At 41.8% G+C, this 15,748-nt stretch overlaps 1 protein-coding gene across 6 annotated transcripts in view; it reads left to right on the top strand.

The window, feature by feature from the left end:
* The window catches only part of TTC13 (tetratricopeptide repeat domain 13), a 67,650-nt gene that overhangs the window by 29,880 nt on the left and 22,022 nt on the right, over positions 1-15,748 (top strand). For 4 of the 6 annotated variants that reach the window (XR_009053732.1, XM_057735113.1, XM_057735112.1 and 1 more), the window contains 6 exons: positions 2,844-2,909; positions 4,617-4,709; positions 7,346-7,462; positions 8,397-8,507; positions 13,938-14,020; positions 15,507-15,648. Coding sequence is in view for 5 of the 6 variants with exons in the window: in XM_057735113.1 (XP_057591096.1) it covers positions 2,844-2,909; positions 4,617-4,709; positions 7,346-7,462; positions 8,397-8,507; positions 13,938-14,020; positions 15,507-15,648 (612 nt within the window). In the remaining variant the exon portion in view is untranslated. The remainder of the gene's footprint in view (positions 1-2,843; positions 2,910-4,616; positions 4,710-7,345; positions 7,463-8,396; positions 8,508-13,937; positions 14,021-15,506; positions 15,649-15,748) is intronic. The other 2 variants (XM_057735115.1, XM_057735114.1) reach the window with 1 other exon arrangement.

Below are 15,748 nucleotides of genomic sequence, written 5' to 3'. Positions count from 1 at the left end.
CAATTTTTAGCGTATGAATTGTGAGTGGGAGTGGACGGAGATGAATGGAGAGTCAGGAACTCGATCAGTATGTTTTGCAGAGGCACTTAGATGTTCCCTCACTGGTTTTCAAATTACGAGGCGCTACCTTTAGTAGGCCCTGAAATTAATTTGGTGAGTCAAGACTAGCATTTTTTAAATGAAATATGCCAGAGGAGGAAACACCCGCTCACACTGTGTGTGGTGAGGCTCGATGCGACATAGGGAAGCTTTTGTTTCTGTTGTGTTTGTGTGTATGTTTATGTATGTATGTACGAGTGTCCTGGGTTCCAGGGTACAATGTATTTCTTGCTGTGGATTAGAGTGGAAAATGTTTGAATTTTGCTGCTGTAGGTGTTGGGGAACCAATGAATAGTTTCAGCCAGGGGAATGTCATGATCAGACTTAGTGTTGTGGGAACTCAGCGTGGGGCTGGGGACTGGATGGGAAGAAACAGGAGAGCGATGAAGGCCATCGCAGTAGCCACGTGAGAGAGGAAGGCTTCAAACCGGGCAGTGGCTGATGGATCAGGAGGGGAGATCGCCAGGATTTCTCGAGTAGATGTGATGGCTGGGGACCTGAGAACGGCTCCCAGGGTGGCTGGTGTGGCCACAGGGTGTATGATGTCAATCATGCAAGTAGAACAACTCTTGATCTAAATGCACTTTTTTTCTAATTTACCTCCTGTCACCTGGTATAAAATTTTGCTCAGTTGAGGAGAAACGCTTCTTGGATAGTGTATTTTGAGACAACTCTGAAGGGGGGGTTTCCTCTCGCTGGAGGCCTGTCAGCAGCAGGCATGAGCTGCGTGGGCTCACCACGCCCCGTCCAGCCTGGCCGAGGTGCTGCTCTGTTGACTGTTCTGTCTTCTGGCAGGTGCCGTCGCCCGGGAAAAACGTGAAGACCGTTTTACTTTAGTTCCTCGGTGGGGAGCTCTTTTTCCTGCTTCTCCTCACCCTCTGTACCTGTATCCCTCTCCCAGACTACTTGGTCTGTCTTTCTTTAAGCCAGGAAGAATATTTAAATGTTTAAAGTGTTATCTCTGGGTGACAAGATTATAGGGTGCCATTTATCTTCTTTTTTGTGTGCTTTTCTTCGTTTAAAATTTTCTATAACTTATAATGAATTTTCTGTTTATTTACTTAAATACGATATTTTCAATTGATAGTGAAGTTTTCTATTATTTTCTGCAGTACATTTTACTTAACACATTTTTTTCTGATTATAAATATATATGTGTTTGTTTTAAACAATTAAAAGGAATGCATCAGTGTATTAAGCAGAAGAGAAAGATACCCAGTAATCCCACTCCCCAGAGGAAACTGCTGTTAGTATTTTGGAGAGCTTTTTTGCACACACTAATCCACATAATCGTATATAAGTCTTACTTATAAGAAGTGACTACCATTCCTCTGTCGTTCTCTAATGCGTACTTTTTTCCATTTAGCAACTAGCGCGGACAGCCTTTCATGTCAGTTACACATACATTATGAATCAGAAATCCAATATGGGAGCCAGAGAAGCATGTTAAATGAGCAAAGTGAACTGTCATAGTGTAGAGGCAGTGGGTGGGCTTATGGTAAGCTGGTGAATACACACCCTTCATCTAAATAGGCAGTCAGTATTTAGCTCTATTTATTTATTTTTTTGGTCATGTTCTCACATTCTTATGCCCAAGTGTGGATCTGTTGTTGTTGAATTTTTTTTTTTTCCAAGAGAAGCTAGAAATCTGTAGTTGTTGACTTGAATTTTTCTAATTTTCCATATACCGTGAGGCTCGTCTGTTGGCTGGGTTGTAGCCAGTGATGAACCCATTTACTACTTGATGGAATGTACCTGATTCTGTTTATAGTAGCTTTTTGTTTTGTTTTGTTTTTCAGTGTATAGAATATTATCCTTTATTTTTTCCCATGTACTCATCATTGAAGTTGATGTGTCTTTTTCAGCAAAACTGGCAGACACCCTATCTCAGATTTGAAACTGCTAATAGATTAGTCTGTAAAATACCTCATGTGGTGTAGTCCTATTAAATTCTTCACTCAGGACCTTATAACCAGTGGCTGTGTACTCTTCTTTCTTAAATGTACGGGAAAGGATTCAGAGAAAAGGGTAAGAATTGCAGAGGTTAAATGTAGACGAGAGGCGTTCCACTCAGCAAGTGGGGCAGTTCATCCCACTGGCCCACGCGTAGGGACTTGGTGGCAGGGGCAGCAGACGCTCTGTCCTTGGGCCTGAAGGGGGTTCCGTCCAGTCCACATGGGAGCAGCTTGCAGAAAGGGTCTAGTTCTTCCTCTTGACGCATTAGAATAAGGACTGTATTAACCCCCAACAGATTGTGGAGCCAACTCACCTCTCTTTCCTCGTTGTGCTGGCTCCGACAGGTTCTTTCCTTTTCAGATTATTTCATGACTATTTAAAAGCAGACAAACTAGGAAGAGGAGTCATCCAGGCCCTTACTCCTGTATCTGCTCCTCCGAGCCTGCTTTTTTTCTCGAGCTGTGATCGCTGCCCATCATAGAGTTGTTGAGAGGATTACATTTTAAGTAAGACGACTGTGCGAAAGACACTAGCACTGAGCTCAGTAATGTTGGTTTTCTTTATTTTTTAATTTTTTTTTTAATGTAAAACTCTTATTCATGTCTCATTCAGATGAGCTTTAAAAATACAGACTTTTTTGGTTGGGGACTGCATATTGATTGACATGAGTGGTGGTAGCATAACGTAGAGCTGTCATTTGTGGCATTAACGTGCTTTAAGCAGAAACTGATTTGTTTTGTTTTGTTTTGTTTATAGTTTTTGACGTGTTTCTGTTTTGGTCTGACTAGGAGGAGCCTGATCTGGTTAGTGCAATTTATGGCCGAGGGATAGCCTATGGAAAGAAGGGACTACATGTGAGTATGGAATAGTTACGCTTGCCATGGTGTCTCCATGACTGGACTCGGACCAGGGTTCCCATAGAGCCCCTCACTGCTCCCCGAGCTCTGACGGAACACGCAGTGGTGTCAGCCCAGTCCACAGATGAGACAGTGGCCATAGGGAACTTCTTCAAGATCAAGTGTCTGGGAAGTGGGGGGCTGGGAATTTCTGCCCAGGTCTTCTGAGGTCAGTTTCACCTTACTCTCTATTCCAAAAGGACAGCCTTTGCCAGCCTAAACTGTATTTCATGAGTAGCTGGAGAGAAGCCAAGAAAAACACGAGACCTTGACTGAATTCCTGAGACATACTCACTGGTGTAAAAGAGAGTCTGGGTATCAGTAGAGTAGTGGGACTTAGAATCTGAGTTCCTTTCAGAATTTTAAAAGGTTGAATAAAAGAACAAAAGTTTTTTTGTAAAATTTATTTTTCATTTATTATCATATATTATACTTTTCCAGATAGATATGTCTTTGGAGCCCTATTCCCCTTATTTGTCTGAGGAGTTCAAGAGGAAGGTTTTAATAAGTATTGGATGGCCAGAAAGTTCGTCCAGGTTTTTCCATAAGATGTTCATATTTATTTCTAAATAAGTAACGTCATTACGAAATTGTTAGTTTTTTCAGAAAATCTATTCAGGCTGGTTTTGGGTAACAGTATATCTCATGATGTTACAGAAAAACCCAGATGAGCTTTTTGGCCAACCCAATATATTTTGGTCAAGCAAAGGCACTATGATATAAAAATGAAGACTTTCCTGGGATTATATAGTAAATAATGAAGTGGTCTAAGATCAGATGTACAGATATTCAGTCTTGAACATTCTGCATAAACTTTTTCCATAATTTTTTGTTAAAAATATTCAAATGAAATTATGCTTTGAGGGAGAAATGTAACTTTTGTATCTTTGCCAATTAAAAAAAAATTGTCCTAATTGCCTGCTGGCCTATTGGAGAAATCTTGTGTAATATTTGTATACTGCTGAGACCTGAGAAGGAAAACTGAGCAGGAGCTCAGATTCGGGAAGGAAACAACGTGACATTCAGAGCATCGATAAATAGCCCTAGTTATGTTCAGGGCATCAGTAAATGACTGAAGTTTGCTCTAGTAAAGGTCAGAGATAACGTACTTCTTCCTCATTCTTGTCTCTTTTAATTTTATATCTTGACATGAAATGTGTATTTTTAATGCACTTTTAATGTAAAAGTAGCACGTTCATGTATTTTTGATATAATGTGTACATTTTAAAGAGAACAGGTTTACCTAGACTTCTCCAGGTGTAGAGTACAGGCCTGGGGGCTTTGACTGACCTGGACACAGTCCCTCTCTGTTCCCACGTTGCCCCCGGTCAGCACCATTTTGCACACTGGTGTCCGTGTGCTCATCCCTTGAAATTCTCGATGTGGTGTTTCAGCAGGTTACATTGAGAAAATATCTTGCCATCTGTGGAACTTGGGTTAGGTAGCCAGGTCCAGCGTGCTGTTGATGGGTAGGTAGACTTGAGCAAGTTAGATAATTGTCCTATAGCTTATTTACCTTGGCCGATCTCTTATTTAGAAGCTTCGTTCGTATTTATTTCTAAATAAGTAGTTATGTCATTACTAAATTATTAGTTTTTTCAGAAAATCTCTTCAAGCTGGTTTTGAGTAACAGTGTATCTCATACTAAGCTAATGCCTTTTCAAGGACGTTAAGAACGCTGAGCTTGCTCTGTTCGAACTGAGCCGAGTAATTACCTTGGAACCAGATCGTCCAGAGGTATTTGAGCAGCGAGCAGAAGTGAGTGCGGTTTTCTTTTTCCCTCTGTTGTTATTGGATTCGTTGAATCTCAGATTTTTTTTTCCGATTACTTTATTACTGATAAATTTTAAGCCTCCCGTGTAGCTGTTGTGTTTTCCTCCAAAGGTACATAATGCCTTTAAACACAGTTGAAATTACTAGAAAACTATGGGCCAAGTGATACTCCTGATTTAACATATAACAGTAACTTTTAGTATTAAAATATACAGTTATGATGTGTACCACCACTGTCAATGTTCATTGAAAAATATGTCACACGTGTTTACTGTATATATGACATACTTTAGCAAAACAGTATGACAGAATGGTCGAATGAGATTTGTGTGTGTGTGTGTGTGTGTGCACTTGTATATAATTCTTATGAGATATAACTATCTATGTAGACACCTAGATCAGGTAAGAGTGACCATAACAGGAACTTAGGACTCACAGTGGAGACAGAAAGGGAACATGTGATGACAGTTCCAGGTAACGTGTGTGACTGGATACTGAAAGAGGGGGTGCTTGTTCAGGAGCAGAAAGCATGGTCTGCTGGAGCCCTGGGACAGATTAGCAAGGGGACAGACGTTGGCGGTGTTTGCAGAGGCCTCACTGAAGAGGTGATGCTGGAGCCGGTCAGAAACTGTGTCCTGGGGAACAAGGTGAAGGGTGTTCAGGCCAAAGAGAGGACTGTGTGCAAAGGCACCCCTTTTCATGTTTTAAGATGAAATGTGTCCATTTTACCATTTTCATAAAACAATAGTAAACTATCCAGGTTTCATGTCGTATTTATTTTACTACACGTTTAACCATATTAAATGCTCCAGAATTTATGTTAATGTTTTCAATCTGAATAAAACTTAACTTTTAATTATCTGATCTGACAGTTGAACTAAAGGGACAAATGGCTTTTCCCCCCTCTTGTGAGGGAGAAAACTTAGCAAGCAAAGGGCACACTACGTGTTTTAGTATTTTTAAACCTGCATTTGTGATGTTTTTGTTCTCAAAATTATAGCGTCTTAAGTTACAGTTCAGTTTCTTAAAATGAGTTTTTTGTTTTCATTGGGGATGTGGCTTTCTGAATGAAATTCTTTCTCAATTAATGAACAAATTTGTTCTCTCTCATCTCTTTTGGCTCGTAATGCCAAGGGCTAAGTGCCTGTAATCTGTTGGCTGCTGCACGAGAGGCCTGTTGGTGTTTGGGGTGAGCGTTTGGGGGCTCACTTGGTGACCTTCTGCTCCACGGAGTGGGTGCTGTGTTCTTCCCCGCCAGTATGCCCATGCTGTGCTAAAGTGTTATGAGAAAGCATGAATTTAACGAAGCGCACTTAGAAAGAAGACTGATTTAGCAGCTTTAAAAAACTTCGTACATCTAATTAAAAGCTAATTGTGTACCCGAAATGATATTGGCAATCAGAAACATGATTTCCAATGATCTAAAAAGATGTAAAGTGACATCCCCCTTTTCTGGCATTATGGGGCAATAATGTCATGACCTGGTGATTCTTCCAGCTAAATTACAGGATACCATTTATATGTGTCAGAAATTATTTTACGAGAAACTTTTCGCTTTTCTACTCTCTGAAATAGTCTGTATTTAGTGAACATAACTCAACCTTTTTTAGTTACTCTGGTCATGATTACACATATTGATTGTTGCGCTGGGGTGTGAGAATTCAGTTATGCCTCTAGGGGTGAATACACGAGGCTGGGATGTCTTTCTTCCAAAATATAACCCTAGACCACCACGCTTCTTGAATTCTAAGGGCATATATTCCATTTCTTTCCTCTCTGTGAGCTGTCTTTCTTGCCACTGGTGATGTGCCTGCCTGAATCTTCTCTCTCTCACTGGTTTTAAGTTCCTGCAGAGGAGGAAACCAGTTAGTAAAACTTGATGGAAATGACCTCTTATAAGAACAAAATTAACCCTAATTTAAGGACATTTGTTCTGGATAAATCGCTTGCGCTTGATTGCATGAATACTGATATTACATCATTTGGGTGAACTTCTGCATTCTGAGCTGTTTTCCTTATTGTCATTGTTGCCTGAACACAACCGATTGCTGGATCAAAAGAGCATTCAGAACAGGCCTGCAGATGTTTTTTCACTCCCTTGCAGATCATGACTGATGAGTTGAGAGCTATTCACAGAAGAGGGCTTCCAAAACCCCTGGAATCTTAGAACTTGCCACGCAGCACTTAATACTACAGACAGCATAGCTAGACACCACGGAGGACTCCAATCTGTGTTTAACACTTCCTCTATTTTAATGGTTCAAAGTTATCTTTCAGATTAATTTGACATGCAGATTTTGTTTTGAAAGGTAAATGATAGGTTGGGGAACAAACGGTCACACTTCAAGAAAAGCAGCATGTGAAACAGAACATGAAACAGTGACAAGGCAGTGGCCGTGGTCATAGTCCATCAGCATCCCCTTGGCTGAACAAGGTCGGCAGCCCCTCCGCTGTTGACTTTGAACCTCACTGCACAGTACACGGGGTCAAGGGTTCTAGGCTGCTGAGAGTCACGTTGTGAGTGCGGGGTGGTGAAGTGGAATTGAAAAGTCAAAAACATTGACAGTTGTAAGGACAATGATTGGGACTTTTCTCCCCTAATAACATTTTTGGGTTTATAGATTCTGTCCCCTCTGGGACGAATTAATGAAGCAGTGAATGATCTCACTAAAGCTATTCAACTTCAGCCCTCAGCACGGCTATACAGACACCGCGGGACCCTGTACTTCATATCAGAGGTGAATTATTCTTGCCTTGAAACATATCCTTTCACGATGATAAAGGTTTCGCTTTTCCTTCTACTTCAGAAAGCTGCCGTTTGAAAGACTGGGGTTTGGGGCTGTATAATAATAGTCTGTGATATAAGGCAATTATGAAAGCATTTTCTTTAGCTGAAATCAAAGCCAGTGGAGAAATATTAAGTACCAGGAACACATTTTCTTGCTTGAACTGTCAGCAGTAACAAATTCTGGGCTGGGGGAAAAAGAAAGAGTGAGGAACAGAAGAGAAATTTGGTTTACAGATTGTACCTTAACTTTTCCTGCAAATGTCAGCATAGAGAAGCAGGTGTTCATGTTATCAATGTGATCATTCAACTTAGAGGTACAATTTGAATTTTCTTCGGGTGTCGCAACCCAAGAACCATGACCTGAACTAATGTGGCTTCTCAATCTAGGAAGATTGTCTTTTATCATCAGAGTCATATTTATGATTGCCATGGCTATTTTTGTGGGTTTACAGTCACTTTAATAACAATTTTCTATTGCAAAAGAAAATGGATTTTAAAAATCTCATCATAACACATTTTAAGGTTGACCTATGTCATAATTATTTTAGAATTGAGTATAATAAAAGACTAATACCAGAAAATAATTTGTAAAATTTCTATAACAGATTATGACTTTAATAGTATTTAAAATAATATTCATTTTGTGGTTGAGACGGTATGCTTAAATTAAACCTTTGTTTCTCCCATCAATTGAAATCAGCTCTTTCAACCAATAGTGTAAGCATTCTTCTAATATTTGTGGTCATGAAATGTTTCCTTTAAAGCCAGAAAGGGCACAGAATAAATGGGGATTTTTTTTTTTTCCTCTATCAATCAAAAGTCAGACATGTCCAAATATCTAACGAATACTACTTTATTTTTTTTTTTCATTCTCCTTTTTGTAGGACTATGCAACAGCCCACGAAGACTTTCAGCAGTCCTTAGAACTGAACAAAAACCAGCCCATAGCTATGCTATACAAAGGTTTAACTTTCTTTCACAGAGGACTTTTGAAGGTGAAAGTGCTGTGCAATATGTGTACCTACAGCGATGCTGCTTCTCCTTTGTGGTGGGAGGAATTGAGTGGGTTTAGTTAGTGTGGCAGGTTTTAGAATGACATCTCAGGTGTCTGATTGGTTTACTTTAGAAAGTAGTTTGAATCAGCATATTTATTGAGCTCCCACTATCTGATAGGTACTTGGAGGAAGGTGCAGAAGGGGAGAGGAGAAAGGTTACAAGGGAGAAATAATGCTTTACACTTGGGAGCGATGCAGTTTACAAAGGCTTTCTCCTCGTGTAATTTATCATATAGTGAATACACCAACGAAAGTAACATAAGCAAAGTGCTTTGAAAGCACAGAGGCGAGAAGGATTCATTTGAACTTGGGAGTTAGGGAAGGTCCCGAGGACAAGTGGGCATCATCGTGACCTGGAAGGCAGAGCAGGGCTGGGAAGGAGACGGGCTCTGAGGTCGAGAGGAGGGTGTGAGCGACGATGGGGGAAACCTGGCCTCGGTCGGCCCCTCGAGCAGATAACCAGGCTGAGTGTGAGGCCGCAGGGCTGGACCGCTGGGGAGGGGTCCTGAAAGGTCTCGAGTACTCTGCTGAGCATTTTGACTTTGGTTGGTAGTCCTAGAGGAGGTGTGACGTGTGGATTTGGGGGGAAATACAGAGTTGAGACCCAGTCTGTATTGAGGAAGTGGTTGCTGACACGGTGGTGGCCGAGGAGGGTGCGGACGGGGGCTGACGAAGAGGCACTGGCCGCGTTCAGGCCAGGGGTGACCAGACTGCCCGGGTCCTCTGAGGGCTGTGGGGGCAGTCCCAGGGCTGTCCCTTGAGGACTGCTGTCGGGAGAGAGGGTGAGGGACACAGGAGAGGCTCTGTCTCGGCTGAGTGGGGCGGGACCGTCACCGCCCGTCCGGTCCAGGGCAAGTGGCAGAAACACGGCTGAGATTGGAGCTCTGGTTCTCACCCAAGGCCTGACACCTCCAAACTGCCCGATTGAAGACAGGCTGCCCTGAGAGCCCCAGACAGGCCACCCATCTAGGTGAAGCTGCTCATTCTGACCGGGAGGCGGAGGATTCAGAGTAGGTTGCCCTTAACCTGAACTTGGGGAAAGGTGGGAAGAGCTTCAGTAGCGTGTGGCAGAGAAGGGTATGGTAGCCGAAAGAATGCGTGTGTTATTATTGAAAGTAGTTCTGAGGATCTGACACACACAAACACACTCACTGGGAGGGTGGGGAGAGGGCTTACCTTTAAAAAGGCCGCAGGTTGTAAATCCTCCGTGTTACAGACAGTGTGTGTCACATAGTAGGTGCTCAGTAAGTATCAGTGGGGTAGATGCATTTCAGGGGCAGAGCGTTGAATTGGAGTTGGACGGCGTTGCTCAGAGCTGTCGCTCTGAGTCTTATCAACTGCGCTGCTGGACCCCTGAAGGCTTGCAGCCTCTCCTTCCACATTTATCAGGTAGAGATGAGGCTACTCTCTGCCTCCCAAAGTGACAGTGAGGATTGCATAGAATAACATGTGTGAAGAGTCCTTTATAAACTGCAAACATGAATCAGGTATTAATTCTGATAGATTATTTTACACGTGAGAAGTTAATTTAATCTAAGTTTTGTAGACTCTAAAAAAATAACTCCCATCCATTAAAAAGCAAACTAGGAGGAATTTTGCAAGTCTTATTTCATATACCTCATCTCTGTTTTGCAAGTGTGTGGAGGTGGTCCTAATGGACCTTTTCTGTTCCCCCACAGGATTCAGACAGGCAGTGCAGGCTTTGAGTTATTCAAAATGTGCTTTGAGCAGCTGCCGGGTGATCTCTTCCAGTTTATTTTGTCTCTGCCCTCTATCTTCTCATCTTCTCTCTCAGTCACCTTCAGTGAAAAAATTCAGAGTCACAAGTACTGTGTTCAGAGTCCATCCCTTGAGTATCACATGAAGGAGAAAGATTTGAAATAGAAACAAATGCCAATTATTGGTGCTAAGAGGGTACAGATATTTTTTAAAGTAAACAAATGCAAACAGTTGACTTCACTTTTAACTATAAAGCCATGTTTATGGATGTGGGCAGGGCCTTTGTGTTATTTGAAATGAGGATTTTTCAGAAAAGAGCGGTGACAGAGACACTAAGTAGAAAATGGGCATGGACCAAAATTCAGTTTGGTTTATTCCAAATCTCCCTGAAAACCTAGAAACAGGGCTCTCATTCTCTGAGTGTTAGCAGCCCCTCAGTGAACCAGTCTCACCAAACAGTTTGGTCTTTCCTCCTTTTGGCCACGCTCACCGACACAGCAGCCACATGTATAATAGCTGGGAACTTTCTCTTTGCATTTTATAGGTCTGCTGTCTAAGGAGGTCAGAGTGTTTTCATACGGTCTCACTCATCCCAGTGGCATCCCCATGAAGTACAGAAGGAGCAGAGGGTGTCCCAGTTACAGAGATTGGAAACCTAAATCAGTGATGAAATGCCTTCATTAAACTAACGAACTTAGTTTAGATATCTCTCTATCTCGTTAACTGTAGAGACAAAGTGGTCCATTAAGTGCACCAATGAGTTTCAGCTATCTCTGTATCCGAAAGGTGGTCTCTCCAGGTCAAGCAGTCTAGAAATTAAGTGGGTGACTGCTTACTTACTTTACGATATAATACATTAGAGATATATTAGGATATATTACATGACAAATTTCACCGTTATCCGATTCCATAGATACATCAGACATTTTGGTTTTTCCTAGGGATTAAAACAGCAAGAACTTTTCTATTGAATTCTAATTCTACCCATGTTGTAAGAATATTTCAAAAATTGTATATTCTGAGCACACATTTTTATAAGCCTTTACTTTGAGAGTTAACTGTGATTGTTCAGTTACACTGAACAGCCCGAGGGCGACGGCTGCCCCGCAGCCGGTCAGGAAGATGGAGACTTTCGTGGTGATGATTGCACTCACGTCGCAGACGAATTCAGAGCCAGTTCATGTGCTTAGAGGTTGATTCAACGAACGTAGCGTCTTTGTTCCCAACGGCTTAAAATCTTGATTCTGCTGTGTCCCCTCTTTGGCAGAATGAGGTAGAGAGCTGTGCAGTGATTAGACAGGAACCCCGAAACCAAAGACTCTTAAAAGCTGAAGAGAAATCAGACTTTGAAGAACTGTGGCGTCCAAGCATGCCGTAAGTGCAGTGGGCAGCAGATGTCTCCAGGGCACCTCCGCTAGACGTCCACAGACACCCCGGACTCCACACTCCCCAGTGGGCTCACGACCTCCTCCACCCCCAGCCGTCCATCCTCCTGCACTTCCTCACGTGGGTTAACACCCCCGCCTCCCACCCGGGCTCTCAGCCTAACCTCCTCCTGCCCTCTCTCCTCCCCCCATCCCATCCCTCGTACCCAGACAGCCACCAAATCCTGTCGTAGTTTGCCATTAAACATCTCTCCTGAATTTGACCCTTCTCTTCTCTCCTCAGGGACACTCTCTCAATCTGAGCTTTCATTATCTCTTGCCTGGACCACCGCAGCCACCTCCTAACTGGGCGCCGTCCTCTCCCCTCTCCAGCGTGTCTTCTCTGTCTTTGCCAGCAGTTTCCATGTCTATAAAGTAAAGTTTGTGAGGTCTCGCGCCTCCTCACAGCCCCCAGTCCTCGTTGCTTCAAGGCAGTGCTCAGGCTGCAGAGCATGGCAGAGGCCCTTCCTTCTGGCCCCAGCTTTCCCTCTTCCCCAGTCCCACCCGTGCCCCCGGCACTCCTGCCCTTCCGGCCCTCCCAGCACCGGTGAGCACTCTGTGCCGCTCTGCGGTGCCACCTGCCCCGTCTGCGATGCCCTCTCTCTTTACCAAACTCCTCCTCCTCTTAAGACCCAGCTCGGTTGTCACCTCCTCTTTGTAGCCTCTTCTGGTTTCCCAGGCTCAGTTAGTGGTTTCTGTCTCTTTATTCCCGGAAACTTTTTCTCATGTCTCTGCTGTAGCTCTTAGTTTGTATTCTGATAACCTGGTTCCATCATTGGCTTCCTGATGACACCGCGAGTTCTTAGAGCACAGAGATAATGACCTGCCCACCTTCATGTCCCCTTACTTCCCGCTGTCCCAGCACATAGTAGGCGCTCAATACATGTTTGCTGAATTAAGAATATAGTTGTAAAAATCCTAAAAGATCAAGACTATGTCACAGCAGGAAGCCTAATTAAGAGTGGCCTTTAACATTTCTTCAGTGTTAAATGTATCCGTTCTCATCTTTCTCCCAAACAGTAGCCATTCAGTGGGTTTCCTTAATGAGGATGTTTGGTCCCCGGTATTGCCTTCGAAGAGTTTCACAGCCAGCCTCTCTTGCCCTGCTGGCCCCCTCTGAGAAAATCAAGAAGCAGGGGATGGGTGACTTTCTGAAAAGAATCAAGATAGCATAGCTTTTGCAAAACTATTTTGTGTGCCTACCAGGGCGTTAAATATTTATTGAGTGCCTACCATGTGCAAGGCATTTCATATCTTTAGTGGTTTTCTGCTATGAATTATCTAATTACGTTGAAACAATCTATCCCAGAAGTTTTAAAGTAAAGTCTTTCCCAATTAGAGCTCTTAGCGATTGTGATACTTGATAGCCGTAAGATATGTAAGATAAGTAAGATATGTCTTTTCCTTGGGAAATGTGTGAAATGTCTTCGTAACTTTTTTATTATAATAGAGTCAGAATGGAAAGTACATTCAATCCCAGTGTAAGCCTAGGATGTTTCTTCTGAAACAGAATGGTACATTTTATCACCACTTTTCACAGAGAAGTGAAAGTGCACTGTGGTTCAGAGAGCTCCCCCAAAAGCATAGTGTGTGCAGCTCTGGGCCCTTAGTGCTGCCTGGAGCTGTGCTGGCAGGAGTCACACCCGCCTGCCCCCAACTTGAAGGTTTCTCTTTTATTTTACAGTTTCTTTTTTCCTTACAGATCATGGGAATCCTCAGATAGCTATCCTGGGAACCTTTTTTCTCGTTTTATAAATAATTTCACATTGGGCTTGCTTTTTTGGGTCTCTTTGTTGGTTCAATTTCAAATGCTGCTAGCTGTGATTATTTTGGATTATTTCATGCACCTGTTAGGCTTACTTTTGTTCCATAGGGTTTTTATTATTAAGGAAATGATATTAAAATGAAGGTGTTATTAGTACTCAAAGTCCTAATGAAAAAGATAGTGAGAAGCTGTTTTCCCAGGAGAAGGAGAAACTTAAGGCTCTGTTGTTGTTCATAGTAATGCATCTGTTTACTATTGGCATTAAACCCTCCTGACTCATAGTTTATTGTACTTTTTACCTCTTTTTTTTAACTCCTCCTATTTAAAAAAATCACTTAGAGACCATGTATTATATATATATATATATATATATATATATATATGTAAGTCCTTTAGTGATTTGAGAGAAACTCAATTTTAACAGTTAAGCAAATGAAATAATTTTCTATATACATTTTCCAGGAAGCTATTGAATCCTTCAAAGAAGCTTTGAAGCAGAAAGTTGATTTTATTGACGCGTATAAAAGTCTGGGGCAGGCCTATAGGTAAGTAAAGGACTAATAGTTGGGGTAGGAGGGAGGCCGTAGAGTTTGATAGCCTCACATAATAGTGATATATTTTTTTTTTTAATGCAATTCTTAACCAAAAGAGATAGTCATTCTAAATCACACAGGCACTCACATACTTGAGATCTTCTCTTGGAACATAGAGAGAACCATGGGTAGGAGGATAGCGCGATACACGTTATTGTGTCTTAAAACAACCTCGGTCTGTATATGTTAGTCTAGAAAACGTTAGTCTTTCAAGGGTTGTTGCTTTGAATAATGGCGTTATAAGCTGTTGAGTTATAGATGCTGCTGCGTTCTTAGGCAGTAACTAAGGTTAATACCCACATCACCGGGATCTGGATTCCTTGAATCGAGGGATGGAAATGTTTCAATCATGACACACCTCGGTCAGGAACGAGCCGTTGTGCCTGGCCCCGGCTTCCTGACTGTATGCATTGTCCTGACCAGCAAAGCCGTTCTGACTTTTGGCTGAAAAAATTTTTTTAACATTCTGACTTGTGTAAAGGTTACTATAAATGTTAGGAAGGAAAGGGCCAGTAATAGAAATCCCCTGTAAACCTCTGTGAGGTGCCTTATTCAGGAAGGATTCAACTCAAGAGCTTATTCATCTGATGCCAAGGTTGGAAAAGCTCTCTTATACTAACGTAGAGAAAGTGTGTTTGGATTCGTTCTGGGTTTAAGAGATATTTATCCTTCCTGTCCCACAGAATTGTTGGGAATATAAATTGAAAACAGATTTGAAAGCTCCTAGCAAATAGTAAAGTGCTAAATAAATGTGAGTGGGTGTTATGTGTATCTTTTAAATATTCATTATTGACAGAAAATTGACATATGGGATATTCTGAAGGTTTTTCTGTTATTTATAAAAATCTTAATATGTAAAGGCAAGACTGGTCAATAATAACCATTTCCACTCTGAAGTGATCACAATTCTAAAATATACTTCTTATTTCAGGATTTTAAATTAGATAAAGATTTACTAGATTTTAAGTGAAGTAACTTCTGTTACAGAGAAAAATAAATTTTAAGCCTGTGACTTTGATTCACAATGATATACCTCTGTGTGATTATAACCTACATACTTTTTTTTTTCCAAAGGAGAAACATTTGTTTCTATCCAAATAACTAAAATTTACACAAAATTTTTTTTAGGGGTTGGAGCTCATTATGAGTTGGGGAAAGGGATTTGAATAAGCACTTGTCTTTGGGAATCAATAAATTAATTTTCCCCCAAAGAATTTCAAGAGCTCTATGGTTATCCTCTAATCGGGTAAGATTTAGAAAAAAGTAAGTAGGATATGATGCATCAAAGGCTAAGTAGCTATAAAGTAGTAAAATAAAAAAGCAAACACCCACATTAAAGTACCTTATTTGTAGATTGGACCATAATTCTGAGGATAACTTATTCTCTCTGTTTACTGAAATGCCTATCCTATGGTCATCACTATTGTTAAATACCTAGAGAACTGGGCAACTTCGAAGCAGCCACCGAGAGCTTTCAAAAAGCTCTGTTGCTCAACCAAAATCATGTGCAGACCCTCCAGCTTCGGGGAATGATGCTCTATCACCATGGCAGCTTACAGGAAGCCCTTAAGAACTTCAAGGTGAGCATCCATAAGTGAGAAGCACTGTAACTGCAGTTCTGCATTATCCTTCCACAAAGTTCAGTGAAATGAATGGATTTGGGGGTGGGGGCGGGCAAGC

Source organism: Hippopotamus amphibius, chromosome 5, assembly GCF_030028045.1.
Source record: "Hippopotamus amphibius kiboko isolate mHipAmp2 chromosome 5, mHipAmp2.hap2, whole genome shotgun sequence".
Taxonomy (NCBI): Eukaryota; Metazoa; Chordata; class Mammalia; order Artiodactyla; family Hippopotamidae; genus Hippopotamus; species Hippopotamus amphibius.
Note: the sequence above shows the minus strand (reverse complement) of the source record. Positions and strands in the feature narration are given on the sequence as shown.